This window comes from Megalobrama amblycephala, linkage group LG7 (genome assembly GCF_018812025.1).
Source record: "Megalobrama amblycephala isolate DHTTF-2021 linkage group LG7, ASM1881202v1, whole genome shotgun sequence".
In the NCBI taxonomy this organism is placed as follows: domain Eukaryota; kingdom Metazoa; phylum Chordata; class Actinopteri; order Cypriniformes; family Xenocyprididae; genus Megalobrama; species Megalobrama amblycephala.
The window spans coordinates 58521773-58536765 of NC_063050.1; the positions used below are offsets into that span (position 1 = coordinate 58521773).

Genomic DNA, 14993 nt, shown 5'->3' on the forward strand with positions numbered 1-14993 from the left:
AGTTCAGCTCAAGATTGAATTCTGTCATTGTGTTGACTTTGACCCTACTCCTACACACAGCTCTCTCATGCTCATAGAGTATGTGTTATTCTTGTCTAGTGGAAATCTGTCTCCATCAGTCAAGTAAACACAATGATAGATCTTTGTCCACTCAAAAGACACTAACTGACCTGAAATAAACTGCAGCAGTTTCACATTGACTCAGAAACGGAGCCGCTTGTGTCTCTAGCGCTTTCTGTGAAAGGTGTTTGTCACTGTTTAGAGGAAGCTGTTAGCAGGAAAAGAGGCCCTTCATACCCTCTAAACTTACAAGCATTAACACCTTTTTTGTGCATGTGTGTTGGTGAGGTCTTTCTCAGTTCTCTCTTTTGCTTCTTGTCTTTTTATTTGACTTCATAAACCAGACCAGGAGATGTTTTAACATGATGATTTTGTAGAATGCAAGCCATCTTAAATGGATTCCTGTTCTCTGATCTAAATGCAGATTGCATCAGTTCTTGTGGTTTAATTCAAAATTAATCACATTTACAAAAATCTCATCTCACAGTATGGAGTACATGAACAAACTGATTTGTTAGATTTCCATGAAATAACAAAACAGATCTCACTCACACTGCCATGTTGCAGTTCAGCGAGGAGAAGACACATAAGATCATAAGATTAAACAACAGAAAGGAAATAATAAGTAATACAAAAATATAAAAAACATAAAACAACTAATGATTATGAAATTAATATAAAAACAAAGTAATTAAAACACCAATGTATAGTTGCTTTCTAAAACACACAGATTGTTATTAAAACCCTTAGATAATAGTTCATATGTAGTTCATTATCGTTCACGCAAAAAGAGAAAAGAAAAGAAAGTCATCATTTAGGCCTACTCACCCTCAGGTTGTTCAAAACTTGCATAAAAGTTTTTTCTTCTGTTGAACACAATGGAAGACATCTTGAAGAATGTTGTAGCCAAACATTTACTGTTTGGTAAATTTATTTATCAGTAGGGTCTGGTAAATGTTTGGCTTCAAAATATCTTCTTTTGTGTTCAGTACAAGAAAGAAATTAACATGAGAGTGAGAAAAAATGACAGGATTTTAATTTTTGGGTGAACTATCCCTTTTTCAAACACCACATGCTGGCGACTCCTGCTTGTTGAAACAGTATAAATGCAAAACAAAAACTCAGGCCAAAGTGTGCCTCATGAGTCTTGAAAAGTGAAGCCAAAGCGTCTCAATCGTCCCCAGGTTGCTGGATGCAGTATAGCTCATAAACCCCGCTCTCACCATGTAATGTAGGCCTGAGACAAACAGTAAAATTACAAAAAAAACCCCAAAAAACTGTCAAATTACACTTAAAATATTTTGTTTTCCAAAGATATTTTTATCACGCTGATGTTAGTTCAAGTGTTCCTTGGTCCCACTTTATATTAAGTGGCCTTAACTACTATGTACTTACATCAAAAAATAAGTACAATGTATTTATTTGGTTCATATTGAGTGGCAAAACACTTTTGCTGCTATTGAAGTGGGATACGGGTAAGGTTAGGGAAAGCTTTGGTGGTATGGATAGGTTTAAGAGTAGGGTTAAGGGATGGGTCAACAGTGTAATTATAAATGTAATTACAGAAATTAATTACAGATGTAATTACATGCAGGTGCTTTTCAAATATAAGTACAATGTAAAAACATGTATGTACACAATAAGTGCATTGTATCAAATGATTAATTTAAATGTAAATACAGAGTAGTTAAGGCCACTTAATATAAAGTGGGACCTGTTCCTTCTTTGATTAAGCAGAATTTATGCTTTAAAATAATAAACATATATTATCCATGTAACGATTCTATTAGTAAATTTAAAGAAGGGTTTTTGCCATTATGCAGTTTTTGTAAAGGAGAAACAGAAACAATTGTACACTTATTTTTCAGTTGTAATTATACCAAATTATTAAACCTATGTTTCTTTTTGAGTTATTTTACAAGTTTGTCACTATAACTGATGTAATAGGCAAATATCATAGACTGTAAAAAAAGATGGACGACGCGACGCCACTTCCTTCCATTGTAATGAACTGAAGCCAAAATGTGCTGACGAATGGGCGCTGACACGTTACGCAATACATCAAACAAAAAAAAGTTTGGAGCCTGGGCATGCGCAGAAGGAATCGTCAGTGGAGCCGGAGGCGGAGTCGCGATATCAAACTTCCGCCCAGACGACGGCGTCATCATTCATGTATTTTAAATAGACTATAAAAATTATACACAATTTAAAATTCTACCTATAAAATAATAGGCTGTTCTGTTTCTAGAGCAATAATATTTTTGAAACCGCAAATTCAGTAGATAAACTCAATATAATATGCCACTAGAAACAACTCTAAATCGTCAGAAACGGTCCTGCCATTTTAAATCAAGTTCAACTAACGTTACAGGAGATCGATTGCTGTAATTAGAGTAAGCTATCATTAGTTTTGTCCTGCTAATTATTATTTTATACCCATAAAAATAATAAGTAACTGCCAGATAACGATCACCTGCTTTTTCCCGACATGGTTAACATTAGGTGTGTTATCTTAACTAATAACATTTATTAATTAGCTTATAACGCCCATATTTAATGTTACAGAAAAAGGTTAAGTGATCCGTCAGATCCTGTAGGTCGGTTAGGACAGTTTACTGCTGAACAACTCATTTTGTTGGTGTTAAATAACAAAGAAATCGAAAATTAATAGTTAGTTATACATCTTCAATCTCCCCTTGAAGCTCCGACAGTCCTCAGACAAGCTGTCAATCAGCTGCGAATCACGACGACACGCCCCGTTTTTATAGCATCAAATTGCTAGCTAAAATCTAAATGATCACAAAAACGAACAATTGAATATATATCAGCGTGATAACAACTACCTTAAATGACCAAAGCCATCTTTCAGAAAGTTTTATTTGAAGCAGCATTTATTTTTAAGTTTTCACTGAAGTCTCATTCAACTGCATTGAAATGGCGGGGTTTATGACCTGTACTGCATCCAGCCTCCAGGGGGCGATCAAAGAGCCCGCGGCTTCACTTTTCAGGACGTATGAGACACACCCGGGAAATATCATAATTTATATTGACTGTACCAAATGGTAGACTATTTTCGATGGATTTTAAGATTTTTTTACAACTCTCTAACTTCAATACAGAACAATCGAAAAGCTGTAAAGACATCTAAGCTGTTGAAAAGGATACTTGATGTATTAGAAACATGATTGATGTGTGATAGGCCTATAAGATGCAGAATTAGTCCTTTTGTCTTGTAGTCTTGTAGTCTTTTGTCTTACGGTTTGTATTTCCACAGCAATCTAATGAATTTATGAATGAACTTGTTTTAAAATCTTCCCGGTCTACTGACATTTGTTAAGACATACATTACAATGCTCACGATAACTTTCATTAACTATACCCCAGCTAACAATTTTTGGTTCGCAGAATGTTCTGGGAATGTTAGTTTCTGATTCCCAGAACATACACTATATTGGCAAAAGTTTTGGGACGCCTGCCTTTACGTGAACATGAACTTTAATGACATCCCATTCTTAATCCGTAGGGTTTAATATGGAGTTGGCCACCCTTTGCAGCTATAACAGCCTCAACTCTTCTGGGAAGACTTTCCACAAAGTTTAGGAGTGTGTTTTTGACCATTCTTCTAGAAGCGCATTTGTGAGGTCAGGCAGTGATGTTGGTGAGAAGGTCTGGCTCACAGTCTCCGCTCTAATTCATCCCAAAGGTGTTCTGTCGGGTTGAGGTCAGGACTCTGTGCAGGCCAATCAAGTTCCTCCACACCAAACTCGCTGATCCATGTCTTTATGGACCTTGCTTTGTGCACTGGTGCGCAGTCATGTTGAAACAGGAACATCCCCAAACTGTTTCCACAAAGTTGGGAGCATGAAATTGTCCAAAATGTCTTGGTATGCTGAATCATTAAGAGTTCCTTTCACTGGAACTAAGGGTTCAAGCCCAACCCCTGAAAAACAACCCCACACCATAATCCCCCTCCACCAAACTTTACACTTGGCACAATGCAGTCAGACAAGTACTGTTCTCCTGGCAGCCGCCAAACCCAGACTCGTCCATCGGATTTCCAGACAGAGAAGCGTGATTGGTCACTCCAGAGAACACGTCTCCACTGCTCTAGAGTCCAGTGACGGCTGCTTTACACCACTGCATCCGACGCTTTGCATTGCACTTGGTGATGTAAGGCTTGGATGCAGCTGCTTGGCCATGGAAACCCATTCCATGAAGCTCTCTACGCACTGTTCTTGAGCTAATCTGAAGGCCACAGGAAGTTTGGAGGTCTGTAGCTATTGACTCTGGAGAAAGTTGGTGACTTCTGCACACTGTGTGCCTCAACATGTGCTGACCCGCTCTGTGATTTTATGTGGCCTACCACTTCATGGCTGAGTTGCTGTTGTTCCCAATTGCTTCCACTTTGTTATGATACCACTAACAGCTGACCATGGAATATTTAGTAGTGAGGAAATTTCATGAATTGACTTATTGCACAGGTGGAAACCATTTCACGGTACCACGCTTGAATTCACTGAGCTCCTGAGAGAGACCCATTCTTTCACAAATATATGAATTCATCAGTTTCTCCCAAAATACTTGTGAGTAAATGGCTGGTGATCTGGGAGAAAAATATACTCAACTTTATAGTATACTTGTATCTGATACACTGTAAAAACGACAACTCAAAATTGTTCACCTTACTAAGATTTTTGCATTCACTGACAATAAAATTGCTAGTTGGAACTTGAACTATCTGTTGTAAGCCACTTGAACTCACTTTCAGACGTTTCTGAGGAAAAGTTCATCTTATTTTATAAACTGAGTTGAGTTTATTTTGAAGTTGTAGTTGAAACCCAGTTAGAGTGAGTTCAACTTATCTGCGCATGCTCATTTGAAATTTGTCATGGCAACCGGCTGCGACGGGGTTTCCAAGGATTGCGTCCACGTGAAAGTTTGCGTCCACCACGATGCCAGCGGTAACTTTCCCTGACGTCTTTGTCGAAGAGAAACATTCCTTTTAACGGTAAGCTAATCGTATGAATATGTATATGTATATGCATTTGATATTTGTATTACATTTCATTGCGGGAAACAAAAGCGATAAATCATAACCAGGCGAGGCGTTTATGGCAATACAAAATCCCCCACTAGCTAATCGGTTAGAAGCTAGCTTATTTTGAACAGCTAAGCTCAATATAATTATTGTCCACATAGTAATTGAAAGATTTGTGTTGCCGTTATGTTTGTTATTCACGATGAATGATGGCATTGTTTTATGCACGTCTGCTTTGCTCATTGACATTAAACTTAAGTCCGTTAACGCGCCGGCGCGTTTTGTAGGATTTTTTTTCACATTGCAGCAAAACAGACTTAAAATACTCCGTCATTTTTTGTCATAGAGACATAAGTAATATATCAATTGAATCTATAGAATATCTTTTATTTGTATGAAAAGAGACATGTCAGATTTCGAAGTTTTTAAGTAATGATTTTGATAATTCAGATTTGACATCACAGGAATAAATTACATTTTGAAATATATTCAAATAAGATTTTAAATTGTAATACTATTTCACAATATTACAAGTTTTACTGTATTTTTTATTAAAATAAATTCAGCTTTGGTGAGCATGAGCTCTTTATAAAACATTTTTTGTTCCTTTTTGCTTTTTTTGTTTCAGTTTGAGTCAAACTGAAAAAATAAAACCAAAGTTTTCCTTAGGTAATGTGTTCTGTAATCTTGTTAAAATGGATTTCATAAAAGTGGTATCGAAAAAAGTATCGTTAGGAACCGGTATCGAAACTGAGGTATCGAAATTGGCACCGGATTGAAAGATTTTGAACAATAACCAGCCCTACCTTTGTGTGTTTTAGCCCTGAAGCTCAACAGCATTAACATAAACGGTTGCGAAGTATGTGTTCATTTTCTCCTCTTATTTTTGTGCTAGGTTTTCTATGAAGTGTCTCTTCTGCAGCTTTGCCAGCGCCAGTCAAGAGCGTCTGCTTAGGCACCATCGGCTCAAGCACAGAAGAGGAGCTTACTGGCCGTGTGTTTACAGTGACTGTGTATGTACTTTTAAAACACCTGGTGCCTTAAAGTCACATTTGACCAGATCACATTGTCAGACAGCCAAAATACAAGATAAATTCACCTTTTTTTGTGATCTATGTGAATTCCGGGAAATCTGCACGCAGCAGTCTTTCTTCACACACCTTGGACACCATTTAAAAAAACATGAGACTGTGTGTTGCCCCTTCTTGAGATGTAGTTTTAAAACAAACAATCTAAAGACTTTTAGTTCACACAAAAGTAGGAAACACAAGCATGGTGATATCAGAACCTGTTTAAGAGCAGACTTAGAAAATGAACCTGTGTCCATTGAGACAGATTCCTCTGACCAACCATTAGGTATCTGTAATGAGGAAGATACACTTCCAAGTAGTTCTGGAAATTCAGATGTCCAAGAAAAGGAGGAGTATGTAGATGCTGAGACTCTTGAACACAGGGCTGCTGGATTTTTTCTACGTATGCAAACTGAATTGCATGTTAGTAGACACGCTGTACAGAAAATAGTTGAGGGGTTTAATGACATTTTACATCTTTCAGAATCTCACTCTCAACAAGGTTTCAAAGCAGTGCTTGCAGAACATGGCATTGAATTAGATGATAGTGTTCTCCATAAGATTGATGCTGTCTTGGAAACAAATCCATTAATTGTAAGCACTCAAGGAAAGGGTGCATTGGCCACTGATCACAGGAGAAATCTTTTTTTTAAAGATAAGTTCCCTGTAATTCAGCCTACTGAGTATACATATAAAATAACCCATAAACAAACATTTGTTTATGTTTCAATCATCCAGGTTCTTGGAACTTTGTTGAGACAGCCAGATTTTGTGGAGAAGTTGGTGTTTAGTCAGGGGGACAACCCAGGTCAATTTTGCTCTTTTCGAGATGGACAGTACTACAAAGACAATGGTCTTCTGGGTGTGCAAGATGCAAGTATCTCTATAGGACTTTACATAGATGACCTGGAACTATGTAATCCTTTGGGGTCCTCAAAAAAAATCCATAAAATTACTGCTGTCTATTGGATTTTGTTGAATTTACCAAGCAAGTTTCGCTCTACTCTCCCCCTAATTCAACTGGCTTGTCTTGGAAAAACTGTCGATGTCAGACAATTTGGGTATGATGCCTTTCTTTATCCTTTGATTAAGGATCTTGGATTTCTTGAAAAGATAGGAGTGTATATTGAGGCTCTAGATACGTTTGTAAAGGGAACAGTGTTCTGTGTCTGTGCTGATAACCTTGGTGCACATAGCTTAGCAGGTTTTCAGGAAGCTTTTAATGTCGAAAAATTCTGCAGATTTTGTTGCATCAGTCGAGACCAAATTGGAAATTGTGAACCAAGGAACTTTCCACTGAGAACTGTGACGCAACACGATTCTTTTGTGGAACAACTCAAGTTGACTGATAAGCCTAAGCCATGTGTGAATGGAGTTAAATCATCCTGTGCTTTAAGTAAGTTGTCTTTCTTCCACCCAGTTACTGGATTTCCCCCTGATCTTTTGCATGATCTATTTGAAGGTGTTGTCGCAGTGGAGTTAAGTTTGTGTTTGAAAGAATTGATTAGAAAAGGTTTCATTACATTCGATGGACTGAATAACCGCATAAAACAGTTTCCATACAAATTCTCTGATTTGGTCAACAAGCCACAGGCAATTACAAAGACGAGCCTTGCATCTGGAAAGGTAAACGGTAACGGACATGAAAACTGGGCACTTTTACGTATGCTACCTCTCTTGATTGGGAGCTATATACCTGAACAAGAGCAGTCATGGGAAATTTTAATGGACCTTAAAGAGATTGTGGAGATTACGGTGTCTACTACATTATCAGAGGGAACATTATGTTACTTAGGGAATAAATTGGCTGACCATCGACAGTTACTCACTGACACCTTTCCTGAATTTAAGTTGAAACCAAAACATCACTTCATTGATCACTATGTGCATCTCACACGGTGCTTTGGGCCATTAGTGGATCTGTGGACGTTTAGATTTGAGTCTAAGCATAGTTTTTTCAAACAGGCAATTAATGATGCTCACTGTTTTAAGAATGTACTACTCACCCTTTCCACTAAGCATCAACAGCTCATGGCATATCTTCTTGACACACAGCAATTGTTCAAGCCAAAATTGCATGTTGGTAGTGTAGATAGAGTGAAAATATCATCTTTAGATGAAAAGCTCAGGACAGTACTAGAAAAGAAGTACCCAAATGAAGATGATGTGTCTCTTGCCAAAGAAGTACATTTGTATGGGACCCAGTATGTGAGGGACATGATAGTGTCTGCGGGTGAATGCAGTGGACTGCCAGAGTTCTTTAGAATACTACACATATTGGTGGACAAGTGGTGGAAAGTGTATTTTGTCACCACAAGGTTATCATCTTGGTACATGGAACATTATCGGTCTTACCAACTCATTGATAACTGTCACTCAGATTTAGAGATCCTGGATCCAGAGACTTTGAACGACTACCACCCATTGGCTGCATATCAAGTTGCTAGAACTTTGATGGTGACCCCAAGGGCTTGGCTACTGCAGTAAATTGAAATGGTAAGCACCTTTCTGTTTGTATGTTTTCATAATTTTAAAGTTTAAAGTTAATGACTTGATTTTAAGTGTTCAAGGTACAGTCATGGCCAAAAGTATTGGCATCCCTCCGGATGTGTTGGTTTTCGAGCAAAATTCACAAACTTTTGAAGGTGGTTTTATGTAATAACAAACCAGGATATTTTCAATAGCTCAACAGAACTGAAACAACAAAAATTGGTTTCCTCAAATTCAACACAAAATATCACCAAAATACTACGGGAAGTGAATACTGAATGGTCAAAAGTATTGGCACTCAAAATAACTGTCTTTTGTAGTGATACAAGCACACTTTTCATTGTTAAAATCCACAGCTAAGGTTATGGATAGTCAGACGTCAGCTGTGGTAGCATTCCTGAGTATTATAAGCCCATTTGTAAAGGATAATAAATGCGATTCTACTTGAAGAAAACCTCATACTGTCCATATAAACCAACAGAGATGTATAGTGAGTAAACTGGAGATTTTTGTCCATTAGAAATGGGCTGATATTTTTCAAGGGTGGTACCACAGCTGACGTCTGACTACCCATAACCTTAGCACTGGATTTTAACAATGAAAAGTGTGCTTTTATCACAGCAAAAGACACTTGTTGTGAAGGGTGCCAATACTTTCGACCATGCATTCACTTTCGATCATGTATTCACTTCCCGCAGTATTTTGGTGATATATTCTGTTACATTTGGGGAAACCAATTGTTGTTTCAGTTGTGTTGAGCTATTGAAAATATCCCGGTTTGGTTATTTTATCAAAAAACCTTCAAAAGTGTGTGAATTTTGCTTAAAAACCAACAATTCTTTAGTGAATTTGCACCAATACTTTTGGCCATGACTGTATATGGCTTCAGTTTAAAGTGTCATGCAAATATCTGTTCTTCTTTTGTCCTTACAGGCTTTGTTGCTTCTGGTCCACATAAATCCCAAACTCGTCCGTAAGATTCGGCTGACCAAAGTTCCTGAAACTTTAGAGGAACTGTACAATGAACTGCGTCACAAACTTGAACTTGTGGGTGAATTCTGTATACAGTATGAAGACTCAGACTTTGGCCAGGCAGTTTGCAACCTGATTGACATAGCAGAGTTGCCTTCAGAAAAGGCTGTCTTGCATATTCTGTGGAGCAATGAGGACATGCCATCACCACCACCTCCAACACCAACTCGGTCATCCTCCATCTCTTCCCTTGACACAGCCATCATTGGATCTCCAGACTCAATCCACAGCTTATCTTCAGTTGTGCGGACATATAGGAGGAACGTTTCACAGTGGCCCACTCCGTTCCCAGTACCACAATTCTCATATGATGTTGAACTGATACTCCGCAAGGGGAATGACACATTTGAAATATCAGGGAAGGGTTTACATGTAACCAGAGATGTGAAAAAAGAGATTCTGGACAAGCTGGCACAAGAAATATTTTCTGTGAAAGCCTACCCTGAAAAACATGAGTTCGATTCTGTTGCCGCTGAACTTGTCAACAAACATCCCTGCCTCAAAGAGCCTGGTGGTGGTACTGGATATGCGGGATGGACAACCAGCATAAAGTACAAGATGGGGAACTACAGATCAAAACTACGTCAAGCTGGATGTAATGAGGTTGGTGTCAACAGGAGATCAAGAAGGGAGGAGGCAGATGATCATGGTGTCAACAGGCGAAGAAGAGATGATGATGATGGGGATGGTGGTCCGGAGGGAAGGTTTTCCTTGAAAAAACCAAAACGAGGTGAGGTCAACCATGTACCAGATCATCCTGAAAGCCACACTGAGGATGACTTGGAAGACCTGAGGTCTTCCCTGGTTGAAGCCATGAAGAAGAAAAACAAGGACATGGAGTTCATCAGACAGAAGATGGACATCACATTCTCCCTTAGGAGAATGGAGATTGTGGAGATGGAGCCCATGGTCTCAGAGGTTCTAGAGAGGTGGCCCGGTCTATTTCTTGAAGAACAGGCAAGGCATCTTTTTTTTTTCTTGAACTTGGTGCATTTGTTTACATTTGTGTTATGTTTTTTTCATAATAGTGTATGTAGGTTCATTTGCATCATGGCTGAGAGTTTGCAGTCTTAATTATAATAATGAAATCACACTACCAGCTTGTTGTATTTGTATTGCATTTGTTTCGTTCAGATTTGTCAAGAGTTCACTCGTGTGACCACAAAGGACCTGATGGGAACATTTAAAGCTGCCCTTGAGATGTTCACCCCTCGTTTGCTGAAATTGTATCGTGCCAGGAAGGGCGCCTTTAGTCGAGAGATGGAAACCCTTTTGGAAATGCTTGACAAACAGGTTGTTATATTGACTACAAGGCCTTTTCTTCAGTTTGTCCACTAATATTTAAACCATTAAAGGGATAGTTCACCCAAAAATGAAAATTCTGTCAGTAATTACTCACCCTCATGTTGATACAACCATGTAAGTCTTTCTTTCATCTTCGGATCACAAATTAATATTTTTGTGATTAAATATGAGCGGTGGAATACTCCTCCATTGGCTTTAAGGGGGCCCAAACTTGTCCGTTCAGAAAGTCAGTGAAGAAAATGTTTAAATAGTCCATGCCACTACAGTGGCTCAACCGTACGTTTCTCAAGCGACGATAATACTTTTCGTGTGAAAAAAACAAACAAAAGAACGACTTTATTCAACTATTCATTTTCTCTCTTGTAGGCCTCTGACGTTAGTTCAGGAGAGCTCCATGATGCCTGCGCGAGAACTAAACTGACGACGGTCTTCTTCTACTACTACTTGTTACTGGCTGCTCACTCCTTAGGAGTATTACCGCCACCTAGTGTTCAAGATGAAGTGCTGGCATAGCCGGAAGCGCTAAACTTTGTTTACAAGCAGGTGAACGCGCGCGCTGTATGTAAGCTATTGAATTCGACATTGATCGTGCTTTTGGTCTCGCTCTAAGTAATTGTTTACAATGGTTAGAAAGTGTGCATTTCCTGGATGTCCGAATCGTGAAAAACTAACGAGTAAACGTAAAGGTGCCTTAACATTGCCACAAAATGAACGGCTTACCTTTCACCGTTTCCCATCAAATGATCGTGAGTGACTGAATCTATGGCTGCTGGCTGTTCAACGGGATGTTAATTTACCAATTAATTTCGTCAAGCACATGAAGTTGTGCAGTGAACATTTCTCTCCAGACGACTTCAAATCAGTTCAACAAAAAAGATTACTGAAATCAACAGCTGTGCCCAACTTGTTTATACAGACCAACAAGGTAAGTGGAAGCAGTATGTGGTAATTGTTAAAGTCATGATACACTCATTTAGTTTTGTCTTTATTTGTATATGGCTATATATTAAATAAAAAAAAAACATAATACATGATACAGTGAATCACGATCATTTGATGGGAAACGGTGAAAGGTAAGCCGTTCATTTTGTGGCAATGTTAAGTCTTAGTTTTTCAGGAAATGCACACTTTCTAACCATTGTAAACAATTACTTAGAGCGAGACCAAAAGCACGATCAATGTCGAATTCAATAGCTTACATACAGCGCGCGCGTTCACCTGCTTGTAAACAAAGTTTAGCGCTTCCGGCTATGCCAGCACTTCATCTTGAACACTAGGTGGCGGTAATACTCCTAAGGAGTGAGCAGCCAGTAACAAGTAGTAGTAGAAGAAGACCGTCGTCAGTTTAGTTCTCGCGCATGCATCATGGAGCTCTCGTGAACTAACGTCAGAGGCCTACAAGAGAGAAAATGAATAGTTGAATAAAGTCGTTCTTTTGTTTGTTTTTTTTCACACGAAAAGTAGTATCGTCGCTTGAGAAACGTACGGTTGAGTCACTGTAGTGGCATGGACTATTTAAACATTTTCTTCGCTGACTTTCTGGACGGACAAGTTTGGGCCCCCTTAAAGCCAATGGAGGAGTATTCCACCGCTCATATTTAATCACAAAAATATTAATTTGTGATCCGAAGATGAAAGAAAGACTTACATGGTTGTATCAACATGAGGGTGAGTAATTACTGACAGAATTTTCATTTTTGGGTGAACTATCCCTTTAATCAAGAAGGAACTACCAAGCTAGCACTCTGCACTTTTGATGTAATATAACTTCATTCTTTTTTTGCATCAGCTACATTGGTGAGCGAGTTCCATCTTGATTGACTATTTAATACAGTAATATTTAAAGTATACGTTCACGGTTTTGCACTTTGAGCCCCCTCTCTGGGTTGATGAAATAGAGTGTTTGACACCAGAATTTTGACTATTGGTCCCGTCTTGAGCTTTTGGCTGATTTAGAATCGGCCCTGCCATGCTTCATAATGGCTAGCTACATGCATTCACAAACCTGTCTTTAAATCAACCCTAAACGTTAGTTTTCAAAGATGTGCAACTTATCGATTGGTTAGTGGTATTCGTTGAGTGTTCGTCAAACACTCTATTTCATCCAAGATAACCCAGAAAGGGGGCTCAAAGTGCAAAATAGTGAACTTATCCTTACAAGACAAAAAGAAACACTAACAAACTAACAGAGCCTGCAATTATTTTATCTGCCTACATGTACAATTGTAGAGATGGGAATACAAATGGAACAAGCACAAGTGCACATGCACAAGTACATTTCACAGAGCTAAACAAAAGTATTTGTTTGTCTTTATATTCTTCCAAAACAGACATCTGACATCACAAGTCATCGCAGACAGGCAGCTGTGGAAGGTCTTCCCATATTTCTGCGGGAGAATACTGAGAAGCTTTTCTCTAGATGCCTGGTGAGTGCAGCTTGGAAGACCTTCAGCTTTTAGTAGTGTTGTATAGCAAAGAGGCCATACACAAATAGACATCACTCTTTATTGACTAGTTTTCTACAGGACATTGTTTCAGTGGTGTTTTTGTTTTGTCAGGCAACTGATGCAGATGACAAACAGATGAAAGGCATCAAGATGGGGGTCCTCACAGTGCTTGATGATGATAACGACGCAGTCATTAATATTGCCCTTGTGTTGGAGGAAACCATTGTCCTGAAAGACATCCCAGACACCCCGACTGCCCTTGCGTATCTTTTTGGCTTGCTTTATGCCCTCAACATGGAGTTCCCAAAAGACATCAGGTATACCTTTGAAACTATCCAGCACATTTTCATGGAAATGTCCACCGATTGCTCACAGCGTGTCCGGAGCTTCAAGACCAAGCTGTTAAACCAGTGATTCATTTTCCATGGGGAAGATTTATTTTATAATGTCTGTTCATTTATGTTTGGATATTTTGTAAGTCTACACATAGACCACCTTATAGTTTTTATATTGTTCCTTTATTTTGACTAAAAACAAATCTGTTATTTTTAGCTGTCATATAACTGTCACGAGACTATTGATTGTTTCTCAGTAGAAGCAAGCTTTGTTTCAGCATTGCCGTTATAGTCTGCATCTTTGCTGGTGTGGCAAGTGTCCATGGGGAAGATTTCTTTTATCATGTCTGTTCATTTATTATGTTTGTATATTTTGTAAGTCTTAACATAGACCACCTTAGTTTTTATGTTGTTCCATTTGATTTCCCCAACTTATCGACTTATGTGCCTTATTTGCTCTGTACACAAGTGCTATATTTGAATTTGTTTTTAAATTTAAAAACAAATGTTTTATGTGTATCTGTCATATTGCTGTCAAGAGACTACGGTATTGATTGTTCATTAGAAGCAAGCTGTGTTCCACCATTACTGTTATAGCCTGCATGTTTGCATTTTTGGCTAATTTCAAAGTTCAGAAAGTTCAGATAATTTGGCTTTTTCAGCTGGGGATTTAGACAATTCTGTTCTTAGGCACTATACAACTGTTTATCGGTAATCTTTGTCAATATTGCATTATTTGTAAGGTCTCAACAAGAGTCAGAAAGTAAAAAATAAAACTGCCCGTATTATAGTACTGAAACCTGATGTATCTGATTTGGGCATAAGATTACTTGTTTACATTGTGGAATTGTAAAGCTGTTTGTGCCAAAGTCGTTCAAATAAACATGCATAAATTAACTGGTTTACTGTCAGTGGATGATTTAATGTGGGGGGGTAATTTAAACTCAAAATAGTAAGTTATTACAGGGGATGGTAATCTGAACTCAAAATAGTAAGCTTTTACAGACTTGAAAGTTCCAGTAACTTGAATTTAAAAAACTTAGTTCTCAGAACTTGAAAAACTTAGCTGACGCAACTTAATAATTGTAGTTCTTCAAAACTTAAAAAATTAAGTTGATATCTTCAACTCAAAAATTCTGTGCAGTCGGTTGCCTTGAAAATTTGAGTTGAACTAACTTTTTCTTTTTTACAGTGTATGAATAAAACACGTTGGCAT

The 14993-nt window shown here is 38.2% G+C and overlaps 1 protein-coding gene across 2 annotated transcripts; it reads left to right on the forward strand.

The window, feature by feature from the left end:
• The first annotated feature begins 4993 nt into the window (after nucleotides 1-4993).
• On the forward strand, nucleotides 4994-14554 carry LOC125273074. 2 transcript variants are annotated; one of them, XM_048198339.1, is made up of 7 exons: nucleotides 4994-5068; nucleotides 5994-6111; nucleotides 8549-8664; nucleotides 9592-10647; nucleotides 10825-10983; nucleotides 13326-13421; nucleotides 13554-14554. In XM_048198339.1, exons 3-7 carry the CDS (start codon nucleotides 8662-8664, stop codon nucleotides 13854-13856), a joined length of 1617 nt encoding a protein of 538 aa, XP_048054296.1. In that variant the 5' UTR covers nucleotides 4994-5068; nucleotides 5994-6111; nucleotides 8549-8661; the 3' UTR covers nucleotides 13857-14554. The 2 variants fall into 2 exon arrangements, with proteins under 2 accessions (XP_048054296.1, XP_048054298.1); XM_048198341.1 differs by lacking the exons at nucleotides 4994-5068; nucleotides 5994-6111 and having other exon boundaries at nucleotides 8457-8664.
• Nucleotides 14555-14993: the final 439 nt, after the last annotated feature.